We start from the raw sequence: 25671 nt of genomic DNA on the forward strand, positions 1-25671 counted from the left end.
AAAAGTATATTTGATACAAATAAAAAATTTTTAAGATAAAATTAAAATAAAATAAAATTTAGAAATATTTTTAAAATTTTTACTAAACTTTAAAGACAAAATATATATTTTACTCTTTTTATACAATTGTCTGCCCAAAATTTCATCCCACTCAATTATATACTCATATCAAATTTTAGAATCATGTCATATTTATCAAATCTTTTATTTTTCAAAAAATATATAAATATTTAATTAAAATTTATTAAAAAATATTTTTTTTATTTTTAATACATTGAATATACTACGGATTTTAAGAATTTAATTTTAAGATATTATTAGTGTAAAATAATTTTATACTTATATTTAATTATATAATATTACATTAATAAAATTAATTATTTTTTATATATTGTGTGTGAATAATTATAAAAAAAATTGTAATTTGCTCTGTAAAATATTTTATTGTAATTATATCCCTCTCACCGGCACCGCAGCAGTCGTCGCGTCGCGCGCCTGAGAAACCTCAGAGAACGTTGTCGTCGCGCGAGAGGCAGCGCGGTCGCCGTCGCCGTCTTCGTCGCGTGAGAGGCAGAACCGTCGCCGTTTTCGTCGCGTCATCTTCGTCGCCGTTCAGAGGAGAGTCATCTTCGTCGGCGTCCAGAGGAGAGTTCAGCCTGACAATATTACCATTTTGCCCTTCATTCTCAGAGAGATTGCACAGTAGCTGAAAGCCTGAAACAGTGAAAACAACACTCTCCTCAGAAACCAGCAACTCAACTAACTATTCAATACATCACAAAAACAGAACCTTTCATTCTCTTTCGTTTTGTGTTGTATTGTTCATTACTTCACTGCCAATAATTCTTCTCGCAATTTCCTTTTCCCGGGAAAAAAAAAAGTATCCTTTTTCTCAACCAACAACAAGGTTTTGTTTCCAGTGGGTCCTCCTCGATCTTGTGGTAACTCCATCACCTACTACTGTTCCATTTTCCCTTGCCGTAGTTTCGAATCCCTTGAAATTGATGCCGCGTTTTTTTTTTTTTTTTTTGAATATTATTAGGTTTTATGTGTTTTTTTGGTCATTTTTCTTTCCTGATTTTTACTCTGCTGACTGATTTCTATTGCCTGCTGCAGGATTAGGGATTTCGTGCATGGATCCTGCTCTCAAGCTCTGTGCTTTGCTGGTTCTTCTTCTATTAGGTATCAACGGTGGATGATTTTAAAAATGTGGTTAAAATTATTCTTTTTTAGTACTTAGGTGTTAGAACTTAGAACTATGCATGAGTGCGTTTCTTATGGTATTAGTGAATGGTTCTTATAGTACTTTGATTGTTTTTCCTATGTTTATTGTTTTGGTGCTAGTGAATGATGCTTTTGCAAGTGATTTTGGGCACTGTGAGAGAGTTGTTAAGAGTTGGGCATACACTTCACTTGATAATGAAATCAGGGAGGATAAACACACGCTGGGGGATTTGCTGTTCTTCCTCCATGTGCCTAGGACGGGAGGGCGGACATATTTTCACTGGTAAATTTTGTTTTGTATGATGTAGTTATTGAGGCAGCTGAATGACTTTTAGCTGTGTTGTTGACAAGTTTGTCGACCTTTGTGTTTTTGCAGTTTCTTGAAAAAATTGTATCCCAACTCTCTGGAATGCCCTCGCTCTTATGATAAGTTGCGCTTTGATCCAAGGTGCTATCTTGTTCTTACTATCATGCAGATGTAAAGCATAGCAGCTTCTCTAAGTTCACAATATTCTTACTGTTAGTTGTAGTTTGTTCTTGAATAGCCATATTATACATACAAAAGTTTACTGTAAACTGAAAACAGATTACTTATTTAGTGTTTTCTCTGTGTTTGTCAATTTGTAGCAAACCAAACTGTAGGCTGTTAGTTACACATGATGACTATAGCATAACATCCAAACTTCCGAAGGCAAGAACTTCAGTTGTTACCATACTTAGGGATCCGGTAGATCGTGTCTTTAGTATGTATGAATTTTCAATAGAGGTTGCAGCTAGATTTTTGGTGCATCCCAACTTGACATCTGCAACACAGATGACTTTACGCTTGCGCTCTAAGACCAAAGGAGTTAGTACACTGGATATCTGGCCATGGAAGTATCTGGTTCCATGGATGCGGCAAGATCTTTTTGAAAGGGTATATCATGTTTCATTTGTAAAGCTTACTAATAAGTTCTGTGTCTGACCATCTATAGTAGCATTTATTAGAGGAGGATGGATATTGCTGATATAGTAGCATTGAAGAGCATATGTATCTAGCCTGGTTCTTGTGTGAAAAGTAATCTTGGACTTGCTAGGTAGTCTATGTTTAGGTGGATAACTTGTTTTTTATGGTATGATTATGACATAGATGTGTTTAAACCAATTGCTTATTTTGAAGATGGAAACATAAATCACCAAAATTGCCAAGGAGAAAGTAAATTATTTACTCCATGATGTTCTCTATTTCGATGCGTTGCATATATGATTTATGTGGACCTTAAATTGACAGAGAGATGCAAGGCGCAGAAACGGACAGCATATAATAGAGAAGGGTGATTATTATGACATGGAAGATTTTGCAATGCCATTATATGAATACATCAATCATCCTGCGGCCAGGGATATTGTACATAACGGAGCCACATTCCAAGTAATTCAGCTTGCATTTCTTTACGAGTATAGGGATTCTAAGTCATCATTTTATGCAATTGCCATGATGTGTTATGCTGATTTCTCAAATAGTGGTTCAACTAGAATTTGTTGGCAAGAATTTCTTTCTTTCTTTTTTTTTTGGTCAAATCTTATGTTGTTGATTGTTGCCACAAGAAAATATGGATGAATATATTTTCATTTGACTATAATTAACATCACATTGTATTAATTAGTTTCTTGGTAGTGGTGACCATAATCAATAAAAAAAATTTGACTCTGACTATCAGGTTGCAGGTTTGACGAACAATTCTTATCTGGCAGAAGCACACGAAGTGCGCCATTGTGTGCAGAAGTACAAGATTCTTGGCAAATATGTGCTACAAGTTGCAAAGGTAATAAATAAGCTTTGGAAGTTGTGATAATTTCAATATGTAGTTCTCAGCTTCTTCCTGTTCCTTTTCTCAATATGTGTTTCTTGTGCTTGTACATCTTGCAGAAGAAACTGGATAATATGTTATATGTTGGTCTTACTGAAGAGCACAGAGAATCTGCAACTATGTTTGCAAATGTGGTTGGTGCTCAGGTTATATCACAGCTTAATGCTCCAAACACTAGCCTGGAGCTTGTTGATAAAACAGGTTAGTGTATTATATAACTTTATAAGCAATTTTCAGTTTCGGTCAAACTTTGACGTAGGTTACAAAGGGGCTGTAAAATTAGTACAGAATTTAGAGCTAAGGCTATGTACCTGTGCATGTAATGTTTTCAGATGATATCGGTGAGCTTGTCTAATATTCTAATATCGCGTTTTACACTGAACTTTGGTAGACATTGATGTTGTCATCTTATGTTTAGTCTTGGGCTCTTGGCCATATTTTTTATTTTTTCTTGAAAAAAAAAAAAATTCAATGACGTCTATCGTTGATGTACATGTACTGCAGAACAGAGTTCAGTTTCAGATTTTGATCCTGATAGCAGTGAACATCAGGTAAGAAGCACCTCTTTCTTGATGTTACTTGGTTATTAAAGTTTGGGTGAGGGTAAATCCCTTTTCATTAAAAAATATAAAGGGAAGCACTCTTATAGCATTTCTCCCTTCAAGACAGAATAGTACCTCAGAGACAGTAGCAAGTGAGGTTACTTCAAGCGACAGTGGTGAAGCAACAAAGTTGAAGGTAAAGATGTTTCCACAACAACTATGCCGGTTTTATGGATTTATCAAATAGTTTATTTCCAATCTCTGATTGCATGCTTATTTTTCATCGATTTCAGATGTCTGCTAAAGAGCTGATGGATGCTTATGAAGGCTGCATCTCTAATTTACGCAAGGCCCAGTCAAGCCGGCGTATCGCTTCTTTGAAGGGGATTTCTCCAGTGAACTTTACTAAGGAGGTAAATAAATAGATCTAATGCTAAAAGAATATCATTCCACAATTCTGTTCAATGAAGCATGAAACCTAGTCTTGTTGTTTGTTTGACTTGGGTGTTGGATAATTTAAAAGCCTACCATTAACTTGCAGTGTTGTGCTATCCCTTGCCGATGACTTTTATGATTTTACAGGCACGTCTTCGAGTTAGCAAAGATGTTCTCCAAGAGATACGGTCTCTTAATGACCTGGACTTAGAGCTTTACAAGTATGCAAGAGCCATTTTCGATAAACAACATAAAGCTACAAAGCGGACGTTCACTGAGGTATGTGTTGAAGGTCTGATCTTTCTTCTTTTTCATTTTCCTCTACAGGTATTAAAATAGTTAGGATAAGTAACAAAAGATATATTTATTAGGCTATGAAGTTGGGTTAACTATGAATTGGCCTGTTTTTCGTGGCGTGCATGTTTCCGAGTTTTTTAATTTTGATTGCTTTTTACCTTTTCTAAATGCAGCAGAGATGGGACATCATATCAAGCAATGCCTCTGAAATCACTTTCTGGGAGTTTCTTCCATTGGCAATTACTTTTGCCTTCCTCATTTTCGTATCGCTACTAATTGTAAATCTGAGAAGAAGAACGTTGAAGATTAAGTAAGAACTGTACTAAGTGCCATCTTTTTGTTCCTAGTTTTGTCCCTTCATATAGAAAGCTCAATTCTCAAGTCTTGGTTGGGGGTTCTTTCTGGTTTAACCATTTAGACATTTCGGTGCAACTATGAACTGTTATGATCATGATGGTATTTTTGTACCAACCAGTTCTACACATACAAGTATATGATTATAAGGAAAATTCAGAGCAATAGATTGGGCCCTTATTTATACTCTTCATATTCTACACTCCTATCAAAATTCCCATAGATTAAAGGACGTCATTGACCCCTATCATGTATCAAGTCACAGTGAATTTGTTTACAGAGATTTTTTTTTACCACCTCAAGTATAGTAAATTTCTTGTATCAAGCAATATGTTATTTTTCACTCTTATTTAAACACAGCTTTGCAGAAGTTGCTAACTTTATCTTGAACGAAAGGTTTTGATTTACATTGTACTGAACAGAATCAACAGATATAATTGAGCATTCCAAAATAGGGAAATAATTGATTGGACACTTGTACCCTTCATATTCTACAGTATGAGGTTTATTATGTAGATGTATTATTACATTAGTATTTGGATTATCCACTGTATCAAAAATCATATAAATGCATTATTTAATTGGACAAATAGTGTAAAATTTTTAAAATAATATGAATTCATAAAAAAATGATTTTAATGCATGTTTAGTTTTCTAGCTTTATAGAGGCAAATCTAACTACACTTAAATGGACTAATCTTTACCTCAATAATAATGAAAAAGGATTTCAATGGAAAATGAAAATAGTATTGATATATTTTTATTGATGGATACTATGTACATAAAAAATTGATCATATTAATATTAAGTTATAAAGGAATTTCAATTCAATTTATCCAATACATTATGAAACATCATTTATTATGTAATAATTGTGTGTGTGAATAATTATAAAATGTTTTACACAGTCGTATAATTATAACTATTTTTTTGGATAACTATTTACGCAGTCAATATAAAAGCTAATTATTTTTATTAATATGACGTTATAACAGTGCATTAAAATTAAATTTTTATGTAACACCCTCAAACACTTTTTAGTTTGAAATGCAGTAACTGTAAATTTGTATGTAAATTTGTACTTTCACCTTTCACAAAGGAACCTACATACTTGTGTGGCTCTAACAAGCTTTTAACTGAAGAGATGGATAGAGAAACTGACTTCACTTTCATGAAGTCATGAGTTTTATGATTCTATCATTCCTCCCTCCTCTTACTTCTTCTTCTTCTTCTTCTTCTTCTTCTTCTTCCACAAACACCAACAATCTTCTTCCAACACTGAAGAAAACTCACCCTCATAATCCAAAACTTGGTGGACAAAGCAGGGTCCTACCTAATCTTCTGTCTTTGGCCCTTGCAGCTTCAACATTAACCTCTCCCTTCCATTATTCACTTGCAATTCCTTCCCTCAATTCTCAATCATTCCCTCCACCAATCTCTCCCACAACTCCTTTCTCTCAATCCAAGAACTTACAGCTTGGACTGGAAAATGGGTATGTCAAAATTCTCAATTATTCATCATATATTGCCTTGTCTATTTTTAATTTTGAGTAGATATCCAAATTGTTCTTCTAGAATTCTTTGTTGAATATTTTGCCATCTAATTAGTTTTTATTTTAGAGAATTATTTTTATCAGACAAATTAGTTCAGTCATAATGATATTTTTAAGAACTAATTGTCCTATAATAAAATCTGTTAAAAATTTATTGATCTAACATGAATATTAAGCATTTGATTGAAAGCAAGAACTTCTATGATAATAAAGTGTCTCATCTGAACTAATTTAAATGTTATATATTAGACTAAGTTTTATGTATGTATAAGTGAAATTTTGCTCAATTTTGTAGTCTATAGCATGTTTTATAGTGTTTTTTTTTTTAATTTTATAAAAAAGACTTATAATTACCAAAAATCTTTTTGTATTATTATTCTCTTGCAGAAAAATTAGACCATGCCCATCATTCAATCCAGGATGTATATCAACAAATGCTAAGTCTTCATCATTTGCACTCCCTTGGACAATTCCAGAAAATTCCTCAGACAATGCTATTGAGGTTACTATATATTATATCATTAATCATTAATTAATCAAAAGTGCCCTGTGTTTCTTTTATCCTAATTTCTTTGTTTGTGACTTTCTTGTTACATTTGCATTTTACATTTATGTCTTCTAGCCATTCCTGATTATTATCTCTTGAATTTTCTCCCATTTTTTATATATTTTTTTTCCCAGAAATTGCGGGAAGCAATACTAAAGACTCAGAAAAATGTGAAATTTCAGGCTGTGGAAGATACCCCTGATGGTAATGCATATTGCACTGTGAAGACTTAATCCATGTTTGATTTTATATCAACTTTTTATAATTTAATCATTCTTTTCAAAACTTCTATCATAAACTCTTTTGAGTTTTGAACACAGGTCTAAACTAATGTAACTTGCTCTATTCAGCTTTTAATTAAGGTTTAATTACTATGTTCGTCCTATAGTTTCGTGAAATTTTTAATTAGGTCCCTATACTTTTTTTCTTTTTAATTAGATCTCTGCACCAAATTTTTTTTTCAATTAAGTCCCTCTTAGTAATAATTGGCTTAATTTTATAGGGACTCAACTAAAAAAAAAAAAAAGAATTGGCACAGGGACCTAAATAAAAGGAAAAAAAAGTGTAGGGATCCAATTAAAAAAATATTTTAGTGTAAGGACTCAATTAAAAGAAAAAAAATATAGGGACCTAATTGAAAATTTTGCGAAACTATAGGAACCAGTAGAGTAATTAAAACTTTAATTAATATACAAATTTGTTAGGGTAACTCCTTGAAGTTTAACAAAAAATTTTAAAAATATTCTTTAAGTTTTATTTGTTTCAATTTCGTCTTAAAATTTTTCGATTTGCATCAAATATACCCCCAACAACTAAATTTTTAAAAAATTTAAGACCAATCTAACAAAAATACATGAAAAATTGAAATTATGCTTGATTTATTTGTGTTGAAGGTTGCTTTTACGAAATTATTGTTGAATTGGTTCTAAATTTCTTTAAAAATTAGCCGTCATAGATAATTTAATGCAAATCAAATATTCTTTTGATAAAATTAAAACAAAATAAAATTCAGGAATATTTTTAAAATTTTTAACCAAATTTTAGAGACAAAAACTATATTTGACCCAATTTGTTACTAATATCAGCAAGATAGCAACAATGATATAGGAAGTTACATTAATTACCAAAAGTGTCATGATTCATGAACCATTTCTCCTTAAAGGTTAAACTATTAAATAGCCGAACATGTATTGTTATATATCTTACCCATTCTTAATATCAAATTGTAAATTATATTTAGATTTATCTTTGTCTTATAATGAAATTCTATCTTAATTTACAAGAATGAGAATTGTCATGTAAGTTATTTCATAACGTAATATTAGAGTTTTTATAACAAAAAAATAAAGTTTGATTTTTATTATATAAAAAAAAAGAATTTTAATATAAAACAAAAAAAAAAAAGGAAAAAAGAATTTATGTAAACTTCCTATAACTATTTGTATCACTGTCCATTCATTTAAACTTTTGAAATAAAATTTTAGATATTTTATTCATATAAATTCTAACACCATGTTATGAACTATTTTCTTAAAAAATTAAAATATCATAAAAAAATAAATAATTATATATCTAACAAAAAAAATAATATACCATAAGCAACAATATAAGAATGAAGTTCTATTTAGGTTTAATTACTCTGTTAGTTCATATAGTTTTATTGAATTTTCAATTAAGTTCTTATATTTTTTTTCTTTTTAATTGAGTTCCTATATCATATCAGATTTTGTAATTAAGTTCTTACTGTGACAAAAACGTTAAAACTAACCGAATATTCTGTTAAATTATAAAGAATATTCAATCAAGTGTGAGGTATATCCGTTTTATTTAATAGAATATTCCGTTAATTCCAGCATTTTGTTTACAAAATCTAATATGTTACACAGACCAAATTAAAAAGAAAAAAATGTATAGGGACCAAATTGAAAATTTGGTGAAATTATAGAGACCGACAAAATAATTAAACCTTGTATTTATTATAACTTCATTAATACTAGGAATCTATATATGCAGGGCAATATCTGCAAGCAGAAGTTGATGGAGGGTTTGATAGAGATGTATTTGAGTTTCTAGTGAAAGGTGATGTGGTTTTATACAGATGTATGGCAACAAAAGTAACTTATGTATACCCTTTCACAACAGCATTTGGAGATTCTAAGGGTCAAGAATCAAGACTCAAGCAAATTGGAGACCAATTGGGATGGTATGCTCCAACTTTTGATTCCATGCAAGAACAAGAATAATGCTCTTTTCATCTTGTTTTACTTCTTACAATTATTTGTATCAAACTAGCAAAGTTCATTCATTTGTCATCAACACAATTCTCATATATCAAATATATAAATAACAAAGTTCTATTACAGGTTTAATTACTCTGTTAATCTCTATAGTTTCGTGAAATTTTCAATTAGGTCCCTTACTTTTTTTCTTTTTAATTGGGTCCCTGCACCAAATTTTTTTTTTCAATTAAGTCCCTCTTAGTAGTAATTGGCTTAATTTTATAGGGACCCAACTAAAAAAAAAAGAATTAGTACAGGGACCTAAATAAAAGGACAAAAAAGTGTAGGGACCCAATTAAAAAAAAATTTTGGTGCAATAACTCAATTAAAAGAAAAAAAAAGTATAGAGACCTAATTGAAAATTTTGCGAAACTATAGGGACCAGCAGAGTAATTAAACCTCTATTATATTTTACATTTTAGTGTCTGCAGTTTCATGGTTTTTGCTGCTTATTATTAATTATTAATTTATTATTAATCTCAGAGTCTCAAACTCACCAAGACAGAAACATATTTCTGGATATTATTCAATATTTTTTATTTTAATGTGTCATAAAATTATGTATTCTAAAAATTTAAATCAATAGAAATAAACACATGAATAATTATATTTCTAACAAACTTCTTCATTTAACAACTTTTTATTTTAGGTTTATGTAAAATTTTTACATAGATTTTTTTATATTGTTTATATCATATTGAAATTCTTTTCTTTTGGAAGTAATAAGAGACAAATTTTAAATCTTTTAGTCATAAAATATTCTGACAATATATTATAAAATTATTTATTTTAAAAATTTAAGTTGATAAAAAAATATATATAAATATTTTAGCTTTTGATGCATTCCACTTAACTAAAATAAATAGTTGCAAATACCTTAGAACAACACGGAATAATTAATAATTTAATATTCTATGTACTTTCCAAATTTTAAACCAAGGTAGAGAATTTCTTGTGAGGAAGGATGGTAAATTACTACTTAATCTTAGGCATTGGGAATAAAGAGATCAATAGTATTGCCCTTTTATGACTAACAGAGGAAAAACATAATTTTTTAATTATTTTTGAAAAAAAAATTGACAAAAAATGCTAGTTATATATGTTACCATAGATGTAAATATCATAAATATCTTTATTCAGATTTAAATTTTATTCACTTATTATAAGTTCAAATGACTTATCATCATATATAACCAGTTGTTAACAACAGCCTATATATATAATATAAAAAAATTTTAAGTATATCAAAAAACACCAGTATTTCAGTTGTTTTAACCGTTGATTTTAATTAATATATTATATATATATTTTTTTATAATTCAGATCAATCGGTTAAAACAACTAAAATATATGTGCTTGTGAACCACATTCTTCCTATAATATATACATATGTGTGCTTCTGAACCACATTCTTCTACACAAAAATCATCATTATTTCTTAGTTTTTATAATTTTAAAATATATTTTTTAATATTTTTTCAGCATCACATACAAAAGGTTGAGCCCCACATGATGTGATGGATCTAAAAGGCCTGATATTTCTTTGGAAGTATTAGCAAGAAGGACGGTTAACAAAAACCAATTAATAAAAAAGACTAATTATATCATTATTATTAAAAAAAATTTATTTAAATAAAATTTATAAAGAAGGACAGATTTATTGTTTTAAAAGGATAATAACGTTATTAGTTAATCTCTAATGGTATTTTAAATATCAAACAAAAAAAAAGATTTTTTTTTTATTTTTTCAGTTTCAGTTCATTATTCATCTTTTTATTTTGTGTAATTTTAATTTTTAATTATTTTCACAAAAAAATCACATATCAAAATTAATTATCAAAGATAATTCAAAGAATAACCATAACCAAGTCTCAAGGTAAAATGAATTTGTATAAAAAAAAATTATTCTTAGATGCTCTAAATTAGGCTATAAAACTTACTTTGCTAATTGGTGATTTCTTTTTTTTTTTTTTTTTTTTGATAAATTTCTTCAATTATCCTCTATTTTTAAGTATAAATAGCGTTAGAGACTTAGATGAGTAATATTTTAGATATTACAATATTTATAAAAGAAGATTAAAAATTTAGAGTTATTAAATTTAGGAATTTTGAAATAAAAAAAATGAATTAAAGTTTTTTTTATATTTTTTTAATGTTAAAAATTGATTAAAGATATTATTGTCTATTTAAAATAATTATTTAATCCTTTTCCTTGAATTGATTTAAATTGGTCTTTTAAAATAATTTTAATGTAATTAGTCCTTTTTAATAATTATTTGTTGTTAGTGGTCCTTGGGATTAATTAATTTTCCCTATTTCTTTTGAGACTCCAGCACCTTTAATAGAATAATATCTTCCAAAGAAGTATCAATTCCATGATGGAAAGTGATCAAGAGAGAGACACTAAGAAATATCTTTACTATAATTACAAAACTATCATCTTTAGTATTAAGATATAGGCTATCACAAATATCCAGCAGTTTAAAAGTATTATTCAATGGATTTTCTCTTAACAAGAAAGATATTTTCCTCCTTACAAAATTTTGGATATATTAAGTTAACACACATTTCTTTCTATATTATTATTAAATGAGATATAAAATTTATAGTCAACATTTAAACTGGTCCCTAAAAGATTTTAAATAGGATCTTTTATTTTCAAGAAAATTTTATTATTTTTTAAAATTATTTTTATAGATATATATATATTGATTTTTTTATTATTTAAAAAAACTAATTTATATTATATTAATAGTTTTTGAAATTAATTATCTTATAATAAAATTTATTAAAAATTTTATTTGTTCAACATACATATTAAAATTTTAATTGAAAGTGATTAAAAGACTAATCTATTCAATAAAAATAATTTTTAAGACTTTTGGTGTAACAAAAATTTGTTGATGATCTATTTTAAAATTTATTAGAGATTAATTCGGATGTTACTGACTTTTATATCATTCAATTTTGAAGAGGTATGTATCAATATGAGAGATATTTTTGTAATCTTTTTATTTTTAATGTGATAATATATATAAAGAAAACAATGGTAAATATTTTTAATTAAATGCACATCAATACTATTTCACCATATAATATAAGAGGTCATACTTATATCTAGGGATGGATTCAGAAATATTATCATGGGAGGACCAATAACATATATAAAAATTATGTAAAAAATTATATAATGTAAAATGTATTACAAAAATATACTGATAGCGAATATATTTTAAAATACAAAAAAATGTATGTACTTTTTATTAACGAAGTGGTCGATTATTCGTATCATAAAATTCATCGATAATAGAATTTGTGTCAAATTTTTCAACAATTTTCTTTTCAATATAATTAAAAGACAATTAGCAAGAAATTCATCGTTTATTTTGTTTCTGGGTTATTCTTCACAATATTCATAATTGAAAAAGATCTTTCAGTTATAGTAGTTGAAAGAGAGAAAACTAATATCAAATAAATCAAGAAGGACGCTTACAAGAAGAAAAAAAATTCCCTTTATAGAATTTGAAAAATTTTATTTAATTAAAAAATATTAGTAATAATATCTTTTCATTGTTACTTATTTTTTAGATATTAGAAATAATGAATATCTAAATTAGACTGGACTTTTATTTATATTAAACTAAATATTAAATAAATTTTTTAAAAAATTAAATCACACTTAATAATTTATTACTATTAATCTTTTTTTAAAAAAGTTGAGGGGGCCAAAACCTCCACTCGCCCCGTATGTCCGTCCCTACTTATATCTTATATATACTTTACATTAAATCTAATTATACAAAATAAAAAAAATGTATATTGAATCAATTTAAAAATATAGTACTAATACACACAAAATGACAAATATGATCTAAATAATATTTACATTCAATGATGGCAAAAACTCACCTGCAACTGTTTTTATCTAAAATTAATAATTAAAAATTATTATATTTTAATTTAATTAAATATGTTAAATTATTTAACGATTTTTAGCTATCAACTTCACATGAATACAACTAGACGGGAGTCTCCACCTTCAATGATACATGAGTGCATCTCTTCCTTCATTATATATATTGGTTATAATGCTAACTTGATAAGTTAACCCCAGAATCATTCATCATCTATCACCAAGAAAATTAGTGGCAAAGGAGAAAAATATAGAGCAACCTGAACCAACACATAACAAGATTGTTTAACTAAGAAACATGGTTGTTTCAATGCAGAGGAAGAACAAGTTGAAGGAGTTCATAGGACACAAATGGGTAGTGTTTGTGTGTGCAATATGGGACATGTCATTTGCAGGAACATCATACATGTTTGGGAGCATTTCTCCAGTGATCAAGAGCAGCATGGGATACAATCAGCAACAAGTGGCGTTCTTGAGTGTTGCAAAGGATCTTGGTGACAACGTTGGACTCCTTGCTGGTAAGATCAGTGAGGTTTCACCAACTTGGAGGCTCATTCTTGTTGGGATTATTCACAATGTTTTTGGTTATGGCCTTGTTTGGCTTGTTGTCACTCATAGGCTTCCTTCTTTGCCTTTGTGGATGGTAAGTTAGTTAGTTAGTTAGTTAGTTACTCAATCCAAATTTCTTTCAATCCAAATTTCTTTCAGTAAATTGGTTCATCGATTCTACAAAAATATCTTCACTTAAAGATAATATTGTGAACAGTTAGATTGTTAGAATATAATTAGGATCAATTAGCATTATTTAGCATATCTGAATATTTATTATAGGAGATTACGTCTTTATTATTACGATTCTCTTAGTATCTATAAATACCCTTTTATATTGTATCATTCTAGACAACTTGAATACACTCAATAATACACAAATCGCTCTTCCAGTTGAAGATAATTGAACTATCTAACTGTTTACAATATCAATTTTTTTATAAAAATGTGAAGTAGCTACTATCATAAATTAGTATAATGTGATACGTTAATTTTTAATATTTTTCTAGTTTAAAACGATTCTTTTCTTAAACCATTTCTTACAAATAGTTTAATGCCTAATGACACTTAAGATATTTATATTTTAGTTATCATTTTTGTATAAAAATATTTTTATGTAAATAATATTTTTAAAATATGTCACAATTGTTCAATTTTAATTTATGCGTAAAATCAACGAAGTACATTTTAGAAACTTACTCTTTGATTTTGTTAATTGTTGAAATCCTAATATTGCATTTTTTCGGTTAATTTTTGAAGTTGAATTAGGTATAGTCTTAAGATTAACGAATGATTAGTGCATTATTACTCTTTTAGGTTTAAACTATATATGTCTAATATTATTTCTCAATTATTACCCCCTTAATAGTGCTATATATTGTTTACTATTTTATAGTTCTCACCAATTTCTTTGTCCTGTTCAAGAAGTTGTTGAATTGTGGAGAGGCTTAGAATGACCACAAAGTGTTTGATAAAATTCCTAAACGAAAAAATTCAGCATTTGATCTATTATAAACTTGAGAGCCTTCACATAATATGTTATTATCATAGATCAACAAGGTCACATTTATCTTACCTAATTCATCTTACTATGCATTTTTAACTTGATTATATCTTGAGTTTCTTCTAATTGCTATACTTTTTTTTTTCCCAATTCATATTCTGTCAATACTTTCTTAACATGACAGTGATTTGCAGCTATGCTTTTTCATCTTCTTGGGACAAAATGGATCTACATATTACAACACGGCCGCGCTAGTTTCTTGTGTGCAAAGTTTCCCGGAGAGTCGAGGACCGGTGGTGGGGATACTGAAGGGTTTTGTTGGCTTAAGCGGCGCAATATGGACTCAAATTGTTGCCATGATCAGCTTCCCTGATCAAGCATCTCTGATTTTTGTCATAGCAGTTGGGCCTGCTATGGTTTCTTGCGCTCTCATGTTCATCATAAGGCCTGTTGAAAGCTACAACAAGCAATCTTCTAGATCCTCTGAGGATGGTTCTGGCTTCATGTTCATCTATAGCGTTTGCCTTCTATTAGCAGCATACCTTATGGGGGTTTTAATGCTAGAAAACATGTTCAATTTGGACCACAACACCATTACATTAATCGCGATTGTTTTGATCATTCTCATTTTGCTTCCAATTATAGTTCCTATCTTTATGATTTTCTTTACTCAACCTCAAAATCTAGATCAAGAAAGCCTTCTTCAACCAGAAACAAGAACAAGTACATCAACGCGTGTGGTAGATGATGAGACTAGTGCAAGTTCTTGCCTTGTCAAAGAAGATAAAGCTCAAAAGCAAACAGGGCTGCCAGTAACGGAAAGGCCAGGGAAAATTGTTAAGTTTCAAGCTAAGCTTTCGCGAGTAATCTCTGAAGCTGTGAAGAAATTGAAGCAGAAGAATGGGCCGCATCGAGGAGATGATTTCACCCTATCACAAGCATTGATGAAGGCTGATTTCTTGATCATGTTCTTCTCTATTGTCTTGGGGTGTGGATCAGGTTTGACAATGATCAACAACATGGGTCAGATTTGCCAGTCCTTGGGAGACAACAATGTCAATATGTATATATCAGTTATCAGCATATCAAACTTCCTCGGCCGAGTCGGCGGCGGCTTTTTCTCAGAGGTTATAGTAAGGTTTGCCTTCTTCCTTCTTGGTTTTGAATTTTAGTACAACCTAGTGTTTGATTGCGAGTTTTGATTTTGGATAGGAAAAACAGGATCAGAAGGGTTTGAAAGTTGAAGTGTAAAGCTTAGTTAATTTTATACTTCAGTTATTTCACATCCTTACCTTTCCCTCCAAGATCAAAACTCCAAATCCTATAATCCCTCTACTGATGTACCCTTTCCCCTAAATAGAAATTTTGCGTACTCGAGACTTCTAGCATTGGCAGTGGTTCAAGGAATGATGGCAGTGGGACTCTCCTACTATGCCATGGGTTTGGTTGGTCAAGTTTATGTAGTGGCCATATCAATGGGTTTTGGCTATGGTGCACACTGGTCAATTGCAATTGCTGCAGCTTCGGAGATATTTGGCTTGAAGAACTTTGGAACTTTGTACAATTTTCTCACTGTGGCTAGCCCAACCGGATCTCTATTTTTGTCCGGATTCGTCGCGAGCAAAATATATGACTACTATGCAGAGCAGCAAGCAAAACAGAGAATGCAGAGTCTTAAGGCCTCGTTGAACTTTACATTGCCTTATGTTGCAAGAAACGAAGAATCGCTTGTTTGTGAAGGAAACATATGCTTTTCCCTGACATGTATAATCTTCGCAGTGGTTTGTCTGTTCGCTGCAGCTTTGAGCTTGATCTTAGTCTGCCGGACTAAGAGGTTCTATGCGCAACTTCATGTGAAGTCTCTATCTTGAGTAGTGTCACTAAGATTGCGTTCGAAAACTGTCTCAGGATAGAAATATAGACATCGAGCGACACAAAACCTATTTGCGCAAGAAAATAGGTGTGTCGGAATATATTTTTTGGCCACCATATAGGACAATGGAGACAGATTCAGTGTTTTTGAATTCAATGTCTTGAAGTTACAGAGATCCTAGGTTTGAATGTTGTATTGGATGTGTACATGGTCTATTATGTGTAATTGTTGTGGCCTTTCTTGTCCAAGATTGTTATATTCATGTTGCCTGTGTGAGCTTGCTTATATAGAAATCCCGTCTTGGAGATCATATGCAAGAATCAAATCAAAACAATAAAAAGAAAGAATTTTGTATCTCCTTTTACTCTTAGCTTGAAGATGTTTAAAACCCACTACATGTTTAAGGATATCAATTTTATGCAGTTGTACAATTAGATTTGTCCTTTTAAATGACTATTTATGCGGTCAATATAAAAAGTAATTATTTTTATTGATGTAGCATTATGTAATTAAATACATATGTAAAACTACTTTATATTAAAAGTACATCAAAATTAAATTCTAAATAAGAATTTAACTTTGCAATAAATCATATTTTAAAAGATATTTTCTAATTAGTTACGGGCTCCGTAATTGGAACCCAGGCCCTCTTGTCATTTTTGTGGATTTGGATATGTGTCATGTTGTTTGAAAAGATATTATTGTATTTATTATAGTGTGTGGGATATAAAATTGAAACGAGAATCAATTTGCGTTGATTGAGTGATAAACTCACTTATTCGTTTAAGCAAGTGTGAGAAATTTAAATTTCGCTTTGTACATGTAATAATTTTTTGGCCAACAGTAAACCTTTAAATAAAATTCAGATCTATGACAAATTAATTTGTAGTCTGTTGAACTGAAAAATACCATAAATACCAAAAAAGAAATTTAAATCGAGAAAATGTAAAGAAAATAACAAAGCAATGGGGACCGTGAAATATTACTTTAATTACGGATGATGATATAGAGATGACATAATCTCACTTCTAAAAACATATTCTCAAACATTTACTATGAATAAAAAAAGATGATGGCTGCCAAATTTAAATCTAACCATTAAAAAAAAAACTAATTTTAATTAGGGTTGGACAATAAAAATTCAGATTTTGAAATTTAAATTAAATTCAAATTAAATTATTTAAAAAAAATTAATTTTAAATAAAAAATTCAAACCAAATTGAATTTCTTTTATATTTTGATTTTTTAATCTAAATTATTTAAATAATTTTAAAGACTCATTTGGAAACTTTAAAAATAATTTTTTTTGAGTTTTTAACTTATGAAAGTAGTAGTATTAATATTTGGTGCAAATTTCAAAGTCAAATTATAGTTTTTTTTAAAAATTATTTAAAAATTTATAAAAAAATTAAAAAAATAACCTTTCTCATAATATTATTACTTTTTATCACATTTCCTTTAAAATAAGTATTTTTTGAACTAAAAACTTAAATACAAAATAATTTATTTATAAACAATTTTTAATATAACTATTTATTGTTTAAATTATTTTTTCAAAAATAACGTAATTTTAATCTGTATTAAGTAACTTATTTATAATTAATATGTTTACTAAAACTGGCCCTAACTTATGTATTGTTTAAATTACGTTTTTTTTGGTGACTAAAATTACGTTTACTCAAAAGTAACGTAATTAATATCTATTAAGTAACTTATTTATCTAAAAATCTATATTCAATTTAAAATCCAAAATTAAAAAAAAAAAAAACCTCATCTATGACTGAATTGGTGAATCCACAATCCAGTTTCACACGCACAACCGTGTTAATGGTCTTTCCTCTTCGGCTCTTCCCTCTTGGTGCTTCCTTGCTTCTGGATCAGTGGCTCAAGGATCTGAAAGCGAGCTTGCTTTGCTCCGTGTCGCCAAGGTCACTGGTGGTGCCCTCAATAAGCCCTCCAAGATGTAAAAGATCTGTTCTTTGATGGGTTGCTTTCTTTCTTTAACAGTTTGATTGCTTATGCATTTAAGGTGTTTGTGTTAATGCCATTTTCATTTTGGGGTTTTTTTTTTGTTGCAGCAAGGTTGTGAGGCTGTTCATTGCTCAAGTGTTGACAGTGATTTCTCAGAAGCAGAAGGCTATCTTGAGGAAGCTGCCTTTCGAGAGGCAATTGTTAAGGGTCAGTCTCCAGGTTCATTCATCTTTCATAATTCTATTCACTTTTAATATGATTACTTCCACTTTCTCACTTCACGAGTTTCCGGGGATTTGATTTCTTTAAAAAATCATGGGATGTGAAGATCTGAGGATTCAATTTTTAATATTATTGGAAATGACTTCCACTTTCTTCTTCTGTTCTATCCCTTTTTGTTATGTGTTCTCTCTATCATTTGGATTTGTTTCCTTTTGCTGCCGTTTCTTTTGTATTTTTTTTTTAAAACAAGAGCTCAACACAATAAAGTGAGCAAAAAGAACTAGCAATACACCACAAACCTACTAAAAGAACTAACACAAAATCAAGAGCTCAACACAATAACGTGGAGCAAAGAACTAGAAAACCACCACAAGCCTACAAGAAGCAGTAACATGATAAGGTCCCGGTGTCATCTTCGGCATAGCCATCAACAACCCAGAGGATCAACACCTTTCCATTCATTAACGCTGGTCGCGGACATGTGGATAACTTGTGCAACATCTTTGCTTTGATTCTGGAAGATCCGCCTATTTCTTTCCAACCATATATTCCAAATAATTGCGCTAAAACACCTTAGTCACTGCTTTCGAGCCTCCGTACTCCTCGATTCCTCTGTCCAACTTAGAAAATGCTCTTTCATCGTACCCGGGCAAGACCATTGGTATCCACGTCCTGATTTTCAAGCACTCCACACCTGCCAAGCGAATGCACAGTCTAAAAACAAGTGATGTACCCATTCCACATCATTATTGCATAAAACACATACGTTATCTTCCTGTCTAATAATGCCAAAACGACTCAACCTATCCTTTGTATTCACCCTGCCTATCAACACAAACCAAGTAAACAGCTCCACTATTTGTGGAACCAAACCTTTCCAAATAGTTCTTTTTGTATTTTATTTAATTTATTTTCCGCCCTTAAAATTCTCCTTTTGTTCTTATTGCTTTTGGACATAAAATTATTGTGAAAATGACTTTAGATGTGTGTTGTAGCAGCATCTATAATTTTTAGCTTTTTTTTTTTGTGACATTTCACTTTGATTTGTGTATGTCCTATTATTTCCCAATAAGTTACCGACCTGAATTGAGTTTTGAAAAGCAAGATTTCTTCCTTTTATTTTCAGTTACCCACTCCAGTTGGAAATTCCTTCACAAAGATTAATATTAGATTACAAAATCCCCAAACACTGGCTCACGCGTTTTTCATGATGCGAAGCTAAGCGAAGTTCTTATAGAGAAATGCAAGGATATCCGGGTAGATGAAAGGATGCAAGGTCTTATAGAGAAGAGGGAGATGAGTAGTTTAGAACTAGGTTGGGTTGCGTTTGGTGTCTCCGGGTTTGTTTGGTAAACTCAAATTCGAAATTCTTGATCTTCTCGCTCCTTATCATCGCAGTTTGAGGGAGTAAATACCCATAGTAGTCCCTGAGATTCACGCAATTACTCATAGTAATCCCTAAGATTTCGATTTCCCTATTGTAGTCCTCCAGATAGAGCTCCGAGCACTCAAACTAGTCCCTGGCCATATTTCAGGTGATGACTCATCACCGGAACGCTGACGTGGCCTAGGATTGCCACGTGGGACATGTCCAAAACGACGTCGTTTTGGGTTTGGCGCCCTTGAAAGCCAAAAACGACGCCGTATAGTTGTTACTTAATATGAAAAACAGTTTTCTCCACCAACACAAACACTTCGTCTCTTCTTCTTCCACCTTCTGAGTTCTTCTTCATCTCCCCAACAATGGCGTAGCCGTAGGGTTGTATGTGCTGGGTTAACAAAAATTTGAGAGAGGAAGTCATCTAATCAGAAGTTGTTGTTGCTCTTCCCTTCCCTTTGTTCACCACAAAGACGAGGTTCTGACGTTGTGATCGGACTCAAGGTAACCTTTTTTTTTTTTTAAGTTTGCATTTTGAATACAGTATTGTTTGATGATAGCATTGGTCAGTGTTGTTGAGGTTCTGGAGTTTTGGTGTCATTGTAGTGTCTAGGGTTTGAATGTTGGTTGGGGTTTGTGGGGTTGCTGTAATACCAATGAAACAGGGAAGAAACAGGGATTAGTATGGAGGTTTGAAAAAAAAAGTTTTCTTGTGGTGATTATTTTTCCTTTTTAATGCATGAGTAGGCTTTCAAATTCTCCCTATGTATTGTAAAAATTTTAAATTTCTTGCAGATGGAGGAGAAGTTGGACATCATGTTTCATCATGGGGGTGACTTCAAAAAAAATGCAGAAGGAATTATGATATATTCTCCGGACAATAAGGCCTGTTTAGGTGATCTAGACACTGATACTTTGGATGTGTTCTACATAAGGAACTACCATAGGGAGCTTGGGTACAATGACATTAAACAGTGCTGGTGGTATGTTCCTGGAAAATGTTTGGAGAAGGGGTTGAGAAATGTAAACAGTGACATAGAGATAAGAGAGATGGTGAATTGTGCTAGGACAAATGAGGGATTGATTGATATATATTTCGAGCATACAGTGTCAGTGCCGGAGGTGTTAGAGGGAGATAACACAGTTGTGTACTTGGATGATCATGGTGGAGAGGGATGTAATGCAGGTACAGATACTGATGTGAGTCCCCCAGTTACAGAGACTCATGCAATCATAGTTGCTCCTCCTATCCCTAAGGTTGTACCCAACACTTCTTGCAAATCCAGTCCCAAAAAAAACAGAACATCTCCACGGCAATCACAACCATCACACTCCAAAACTGCCAATCCTTCCAAGACAACCAAACCTGTGAAGAAGAACAACTCCCCAAAAGTCACCAAGCCCACCAAGCCCACCCAGCTCACCAAGCCCACCAAAATCAGCCAGCCCACGAAATCCAGTCAGAACACCAAATCAGATAGGAGCAAGAAGCAGAAACTGTTTAAGAGACCAAGTATTTCCAGGAGACCCTGCACACGGTCTGCTGCTAGAGGATTTACTAGCAAAGTGTTTAACAATGAAGTTCCCTTTGATGTATCTTCTGATTCCTCTGATAGTGAAGAGGATAGCATGTTCAAGCCAGGTCCGGATGAGGGTAGTTCCTCTGAATCTGAGGCTACAGGGATTGATCCTAAAACTGGGAGTAGGATTAGGAGAAACATGATACATGCTACGGTGGGTAAGAGAAATATTAGTCCACTAGGTAAAGGGAAGGAGAAGATATTACATGAAGACGATGGTTTGGTGGAGGAGGTGAGCGACGCTGAGGTTGACCTTGGGTTTGTGGGTTGTGTTCATGAAGGGGTAGAGGATGACCTAGACCCAGGTGTTGACTCAGATGGCACCAATTCTTGGCACTCGGAGGAGATGAAGACGCCTCCAAACTCAGAAGATGAGCTGGAGGAAGGAAATGAATCTGAAGAGGCAAATTCGCTGTTTAGGGAGGGTGCAAGGTTTGGAGAGCTGCACCTTGAGGTAGGCATGAAGTTCGAAACTAAATGGGAATTTAGAGAAGCTGTGAGAGAATATACAATCCAAGAGGGAAGGAGCATAAAGATAGTGAAAAATGATAACATTAGGTACAGGGCGGTGTGTAAGGTGAAAGAGTGCCCATGGGTGGCTTATGCATCAAGAGACCATGAAGACACATGTTGACAAATTAAGACATTCAATGATGACCACACTTGCCCAAGAGAGGACAAGAATAGGGCTGCCAACAGGAATTGGGTATGCAGCAAGCTTGTGAAGAAGGTGAGAAAGTATCCAAATTTTAGACACTGCGAGGCTACAACTTACTTCAAGACACGGTTTGACTTGACTCTGAATAAAAACTCAATATCCAGGGCATTAATGGATGCAAGAAGTGTAGTGTATGGGGATGAAAAAGAACAATATAGGATGGTTAGGGATTATGGTATGACGCTGTTGAAGACTAATCCCGGTTCCACTATACAAATATGCACCACCCCCCAACCAGATGGTGAAGTTACCTTTGATAGAATGTATATATGCTTAAGTGGCTGCAAAAACGGGTTCAAGGCTGGTTGCCGTCCTTTGATAGGTTTGGATGGTGCTTTCCTGAAGACCCGGTTTGGTGGACAGATTTTGTCAGCCGTGGGGTTAGATGCTAATCATCATATCTATGTCATAGCCTGGGCTATTGTCAGAGTGGAGAATACAGAGACATGGAGATAGTTTCTCGAGCTACTTCATCAGGACTTGGGTCATTATAAAGAGCATGACTGGTGCTTCATATCGGATATGCAAAAGGTGTGACTTAATTTGAATGTCTCTATTTGATTTTATGTGATCTTATATTAAGAATTGTTTTGTTATGCTTTCTGTGAATGATTGTGCTTTCATTAGATTTGGCTGGTTAGCTTTTAGTGTAAGACCTTTGATCATTGGATTATTGGATTTTGGTGGTTAGTTATAAGGGAATTCAGATTTCTGCTGTTATGCTTACTTGAATAATTGTAGCTTCCATTCGAGTATGATGGTTATTTATTTTGTTAAGAATTTTGCTGTTTTGCTTATCTGCATAGACTGTGAGATGATTGGATCTTCATGGTTACTTATTAGGTGTGCTGTTATGCTTGCTTGAAGAATTGTGCTTTCATTATGATTGTAGTGCATCTTATAGAGAACTTGTAATTACTGGTTTTGTCATTAATCGAGCTGTTCTATTAAACGCTAGGGACCTTTATGGGTCACGACCCTCAATTATAGGGACTATTATGGGGATGTTAATCAAATGTTAGGGACTATTATGTGTAACGATTATAATGTCAGGGACGATTATGTGTCTAACATTTACTGAATTTGGTAGGGACTGATATCAGCAGTGAAAGCGGTGATGCCTGATGTGCATCACCGTTTCTGCGTCTGGCATTTATGGAAAAATTTCAACAAGAACTGGAAGGACTTACAGCTAAGGGGACTTCTGTGGGAATGTGCAAGGGCAACAACATACCAAGAATTCAGGGATGGAATGGAGAAGATCAAAAGGTTAAATGAGGATGCCTGGGCATACTTAGAGAAGTGGCCTATGAATGCTTGGACCAGAAGCTTATTCAGTCATAAGCCGAAATTGGATAGCATCTGTAACAACGCCTGCGAAGTGTTCAATGCTAAGATCAAGGATGCACGAGCCAAACCCATCATAACATTGCTGGAGGAGGTAAGGATGTTTGTTATGCGAACCATAGCGAAAAACAAGGTGAAGCTGCAGAATCACACCGGGAAGCTCACACCTGTTATAAAGAGCAGGCTGGAGAAGGTGAGGAAAGAATCCAAGCATTGGAAGCCTATTTGGACTGGGGATAACGGATACGAAAAATTTGAGGTGCACAGACATCCAACCAACCATGTTGTGGACATAGGAAAGAGACTGTGCACATGCCAATTTTGGATGCTAACGGGTAAGTTAATTGTGTTTATGCATTTTACTTTCTTCAGCCATAACTATTATCATGGTTCCTCTCACTGTTTGGCACCTGCAGGTATCCCGTGTGTGCACGCTTGTGCTGCCCTGTCTCGTGTGAACAAACAGCCAGAAGACTTTTGTCACAGATGGCTGACCATGGAGTCATACAAGGAAACTTATAACCACCACATTAATCCAATTCCGGGTCAACCACTGTGGGAAAAAGCAGAGGACTGTAACAGGCCACATGCCCCTAAAATCAAGACAAAACCTGGAAAACTAAAGATGAAGCGGAGGATGGATGCGGACGAGAAGAGTGCTTCTGGAACTAAGAAGCCTAAAGTTGACCCAAAACTCTCAGGCAACACTGCAGATGGTGTACACCTAAAGAGACAGCTGGGTGCATTTACATGCAGTTACTGTGGTGATAAGGGGCATACAAAGAGAGGCTGCAAAAAGAAAAAAGATGCTGATGCTGCTACTGCTGCTGCTGCAGCAGCAGCCGCTGCCGCTGCCGCCAAGGCAGCTGAGAAGAAGAAAAATGATGAATTTCATACTGTGCCTGAGAAGCCGGTTCATCAGCCCCAACACGTGTCTGGCCAAGCAGATTTGGGAAGCAATCCCCAGGAGATCGAATTAACTCAGCCTTCTGCTTCTGAGCAAGAGGATTCTGAAAAGGTAACTAAAATTTTACATTTGAGTATGTTGTTATTTCCATGCATAAATAGTAGTTAATGCCACTTATTTCTCCTATAGGATCCTGCACCGAAAAGACCTTCCAAGCTGTCACCACGAAGACGATCCTCTAATCAGCCAACCGCACCAACGGTGAATCCCTTGCAGGGTGCATCTTCAGCAACATCTTCAAAGTTTGCCAACTTGATGCAGTTCATCCCAACGCCAGGATTTAGGCCTCCAAGAAAGAAGAATTGAATACTAGATATATGTACTTAGGAGTTTCTGTTTTGTGTTTTGTTATTAGTATTTTCCATCGTATAATGACTAGATGGTAAACTGTGATGCAAAGGCCTTTTTGGTATGCCTTGGCCTTGCTGTTGATGAAACTACTGATAGCAGCAACATGGTTTCTAGGCTGCCTTTTACAGTCAACTTTTGTTGTTTCTTGATAGACAATGGAATTTATGTTAATATGCTATGCTATGTGCTTTACCATTCAAGAAGCAGTTTCTTTATTTTTTTCATACACAATGGAATTTAAATTAACAACAATTTCATAGTTAGTAAAACTTTTCATTCCATCAAGAAGCAGATTTTTACAAATGTTGATAACAAGGAACCCAAAACCACCAATTCATTCATCATTTACAATACAGGATCACCAACAACACTGTCAATACACACACACCTAACACTAACAACTGGGTCATCACTTTTTGCATCTGGACATCCTCCTCCAACCTTCGAAGCCTCCAATCAACGTTGATCTTCACTTCATCACCACACGATTCTGACTTTTCAACCTGTTCCTCATTCACAGAATCTGCCCACACAAAAAGCCCGCACCATCTCTTCCCACTTGTCTGCAACCAATAAAGGATCAAAGTTTGGAGAGGAACAGCACAAAAACAGTCAGGGGAGGCATAACAACACAAGAACAGTCAGGGGAGGAGAATAACAGCAACAAAAGTGATTACTCTAACCTACATTATAATTGGGGCAGCCATAGAACGGTTTG

General features: G+C 32.7%; 4 protein-coding genes across 7 annotated transcripts; all 4 read left to right on the forward strand.

The window, feature by feature from the left end:
• The first annotated feature begins 188 nt into the window (after positions 1-188).
• Positions 189-5176, forward strand: LOC112772014 (protein-tyrosine sulfotransferase). 3 transcript variants are annotated; one of them, XM_025816895.3, is made up of 13 exons: positions 189-941; positions 1117-1182; positions 1345-1507; positions 1601-1672; positions 1852-2140; positions 2495-2635; positions 2925-3029; positions 3134-3275; positions 3579-3625; positions 3744-3812; positions 3910-4029; positions 4199-4343; positions 4522-5176. In XM_025816895.3, the coding sequence occupies exons 2-13, from the start codon at positions 1134-1136 to the stop codon at positions 4554-4556; spliced, it is 1377 nt and encodes a 458-aa protein (XP_025672680.1). In that variant the 5' UTR covers positions 189-941; positions 1117-1133; the 3' UTR covers positions 4557-5176. The 3 variants fall into 3 exon arrangements, with proteins under 3 accessions (XP_025672680.1, XP_025672678.1, XP_025672679.1); XM_025816893.3 differs by having other exon boundaries at positions 4199-4330; XM_025816894.3 differs by having other exon boundaries at positions 4199-4330; positions 4525-5176.
• Positions 5177-5830: 654 nt separating this feature from the next.
• LOC112772995 (thylakoid lumenal 17.9 kDa protein, chloroplastic) lies at positions 5831-9171 on the forward strand. The gene is made up of 4 exons (XM_025818031.3): positions 5831-6195; positions 6643-6757; positions 6937-7006; positions 8816-9171. Exons 1-4 carry the CDS (start codon positions 5882-5884, stop codon positions 9043-9045), a joined length of 729 nt encoding a protein of 242 aa, XP_025673816.1. The 5' UTR covers positions 5831-5881; the 3' UTR covers positions 9046-9171.
• Positions 9172-13067: 3896 nt separating this feature from the next.
• LOC112772952 (protein NUCLEAR FUSION DEFECTIVE 4) lies at positions 13068-16777 on the forward strand. Of its 2 annotated transcripts, none has more exons than XM_072224671.1 (3): positions 13068-13637; positions 14741-15684; positions 15759-16777. In XM_072224671.1, exons 1-3 carry the CDS (start codon positions 13293-13295, stop codon positions 15781-15783), a joined length of 1314 nt encoding a protein of 437 aa, XP_072080772.1. In that variant the 5' UTR covers positions 13068-13292; the 3' UTR covers positions 15784-16777. The 2 variants fall into 2 exon arrangements, with proteins under 2 accessions (XP_072080772.1, XP_025673762.1); XM_025817977.2 differs by having other exon boundaries at positions 15907-16777.
• Positions 16778-18205: 1428 nt separating this feature from the next.
• LOC112769213 (uncharacterized) lies at positions 18206-25156 on the forward strand. Its single transcript, XM_029294849.2, has 5 exons — positions 18206-18382; positions 18498-18609; positions 23379-23970; positions 24052-24653; positions 24732-25156. Exons 3-5 carry the CDS (start codon positions 23406-23408, stop codon positions 24906-24908), a joined length of 1344 nt encoding a protein of 447 aa, XP_029150682.1. The 5' UTR covers positions 18206-18382; positions 18498-18609; positions 23379-23405; the 3' UTR covers positions 24909-25156.
• Positions 25157-25671: the final 515 nt, after the last annotated feature.

The sequence above is a fragment of the Arachis hypogaea genome, chromosome 18 (assembly GCF_003086295.3).
Source record: "Arachis hypogaea cultivar Tifrunner chromosome 18, arahy.Tifrunner.gnm2.J5K5, whole genome shotgun sequence".
In the NCBI taxonomy this organism is placed as follows: Eukaryota; Viridiplantae; Streptophyta; class Magnoliopsida; order Fabales; family Fabaceae; genus Arachis; species Arachis hypogaea.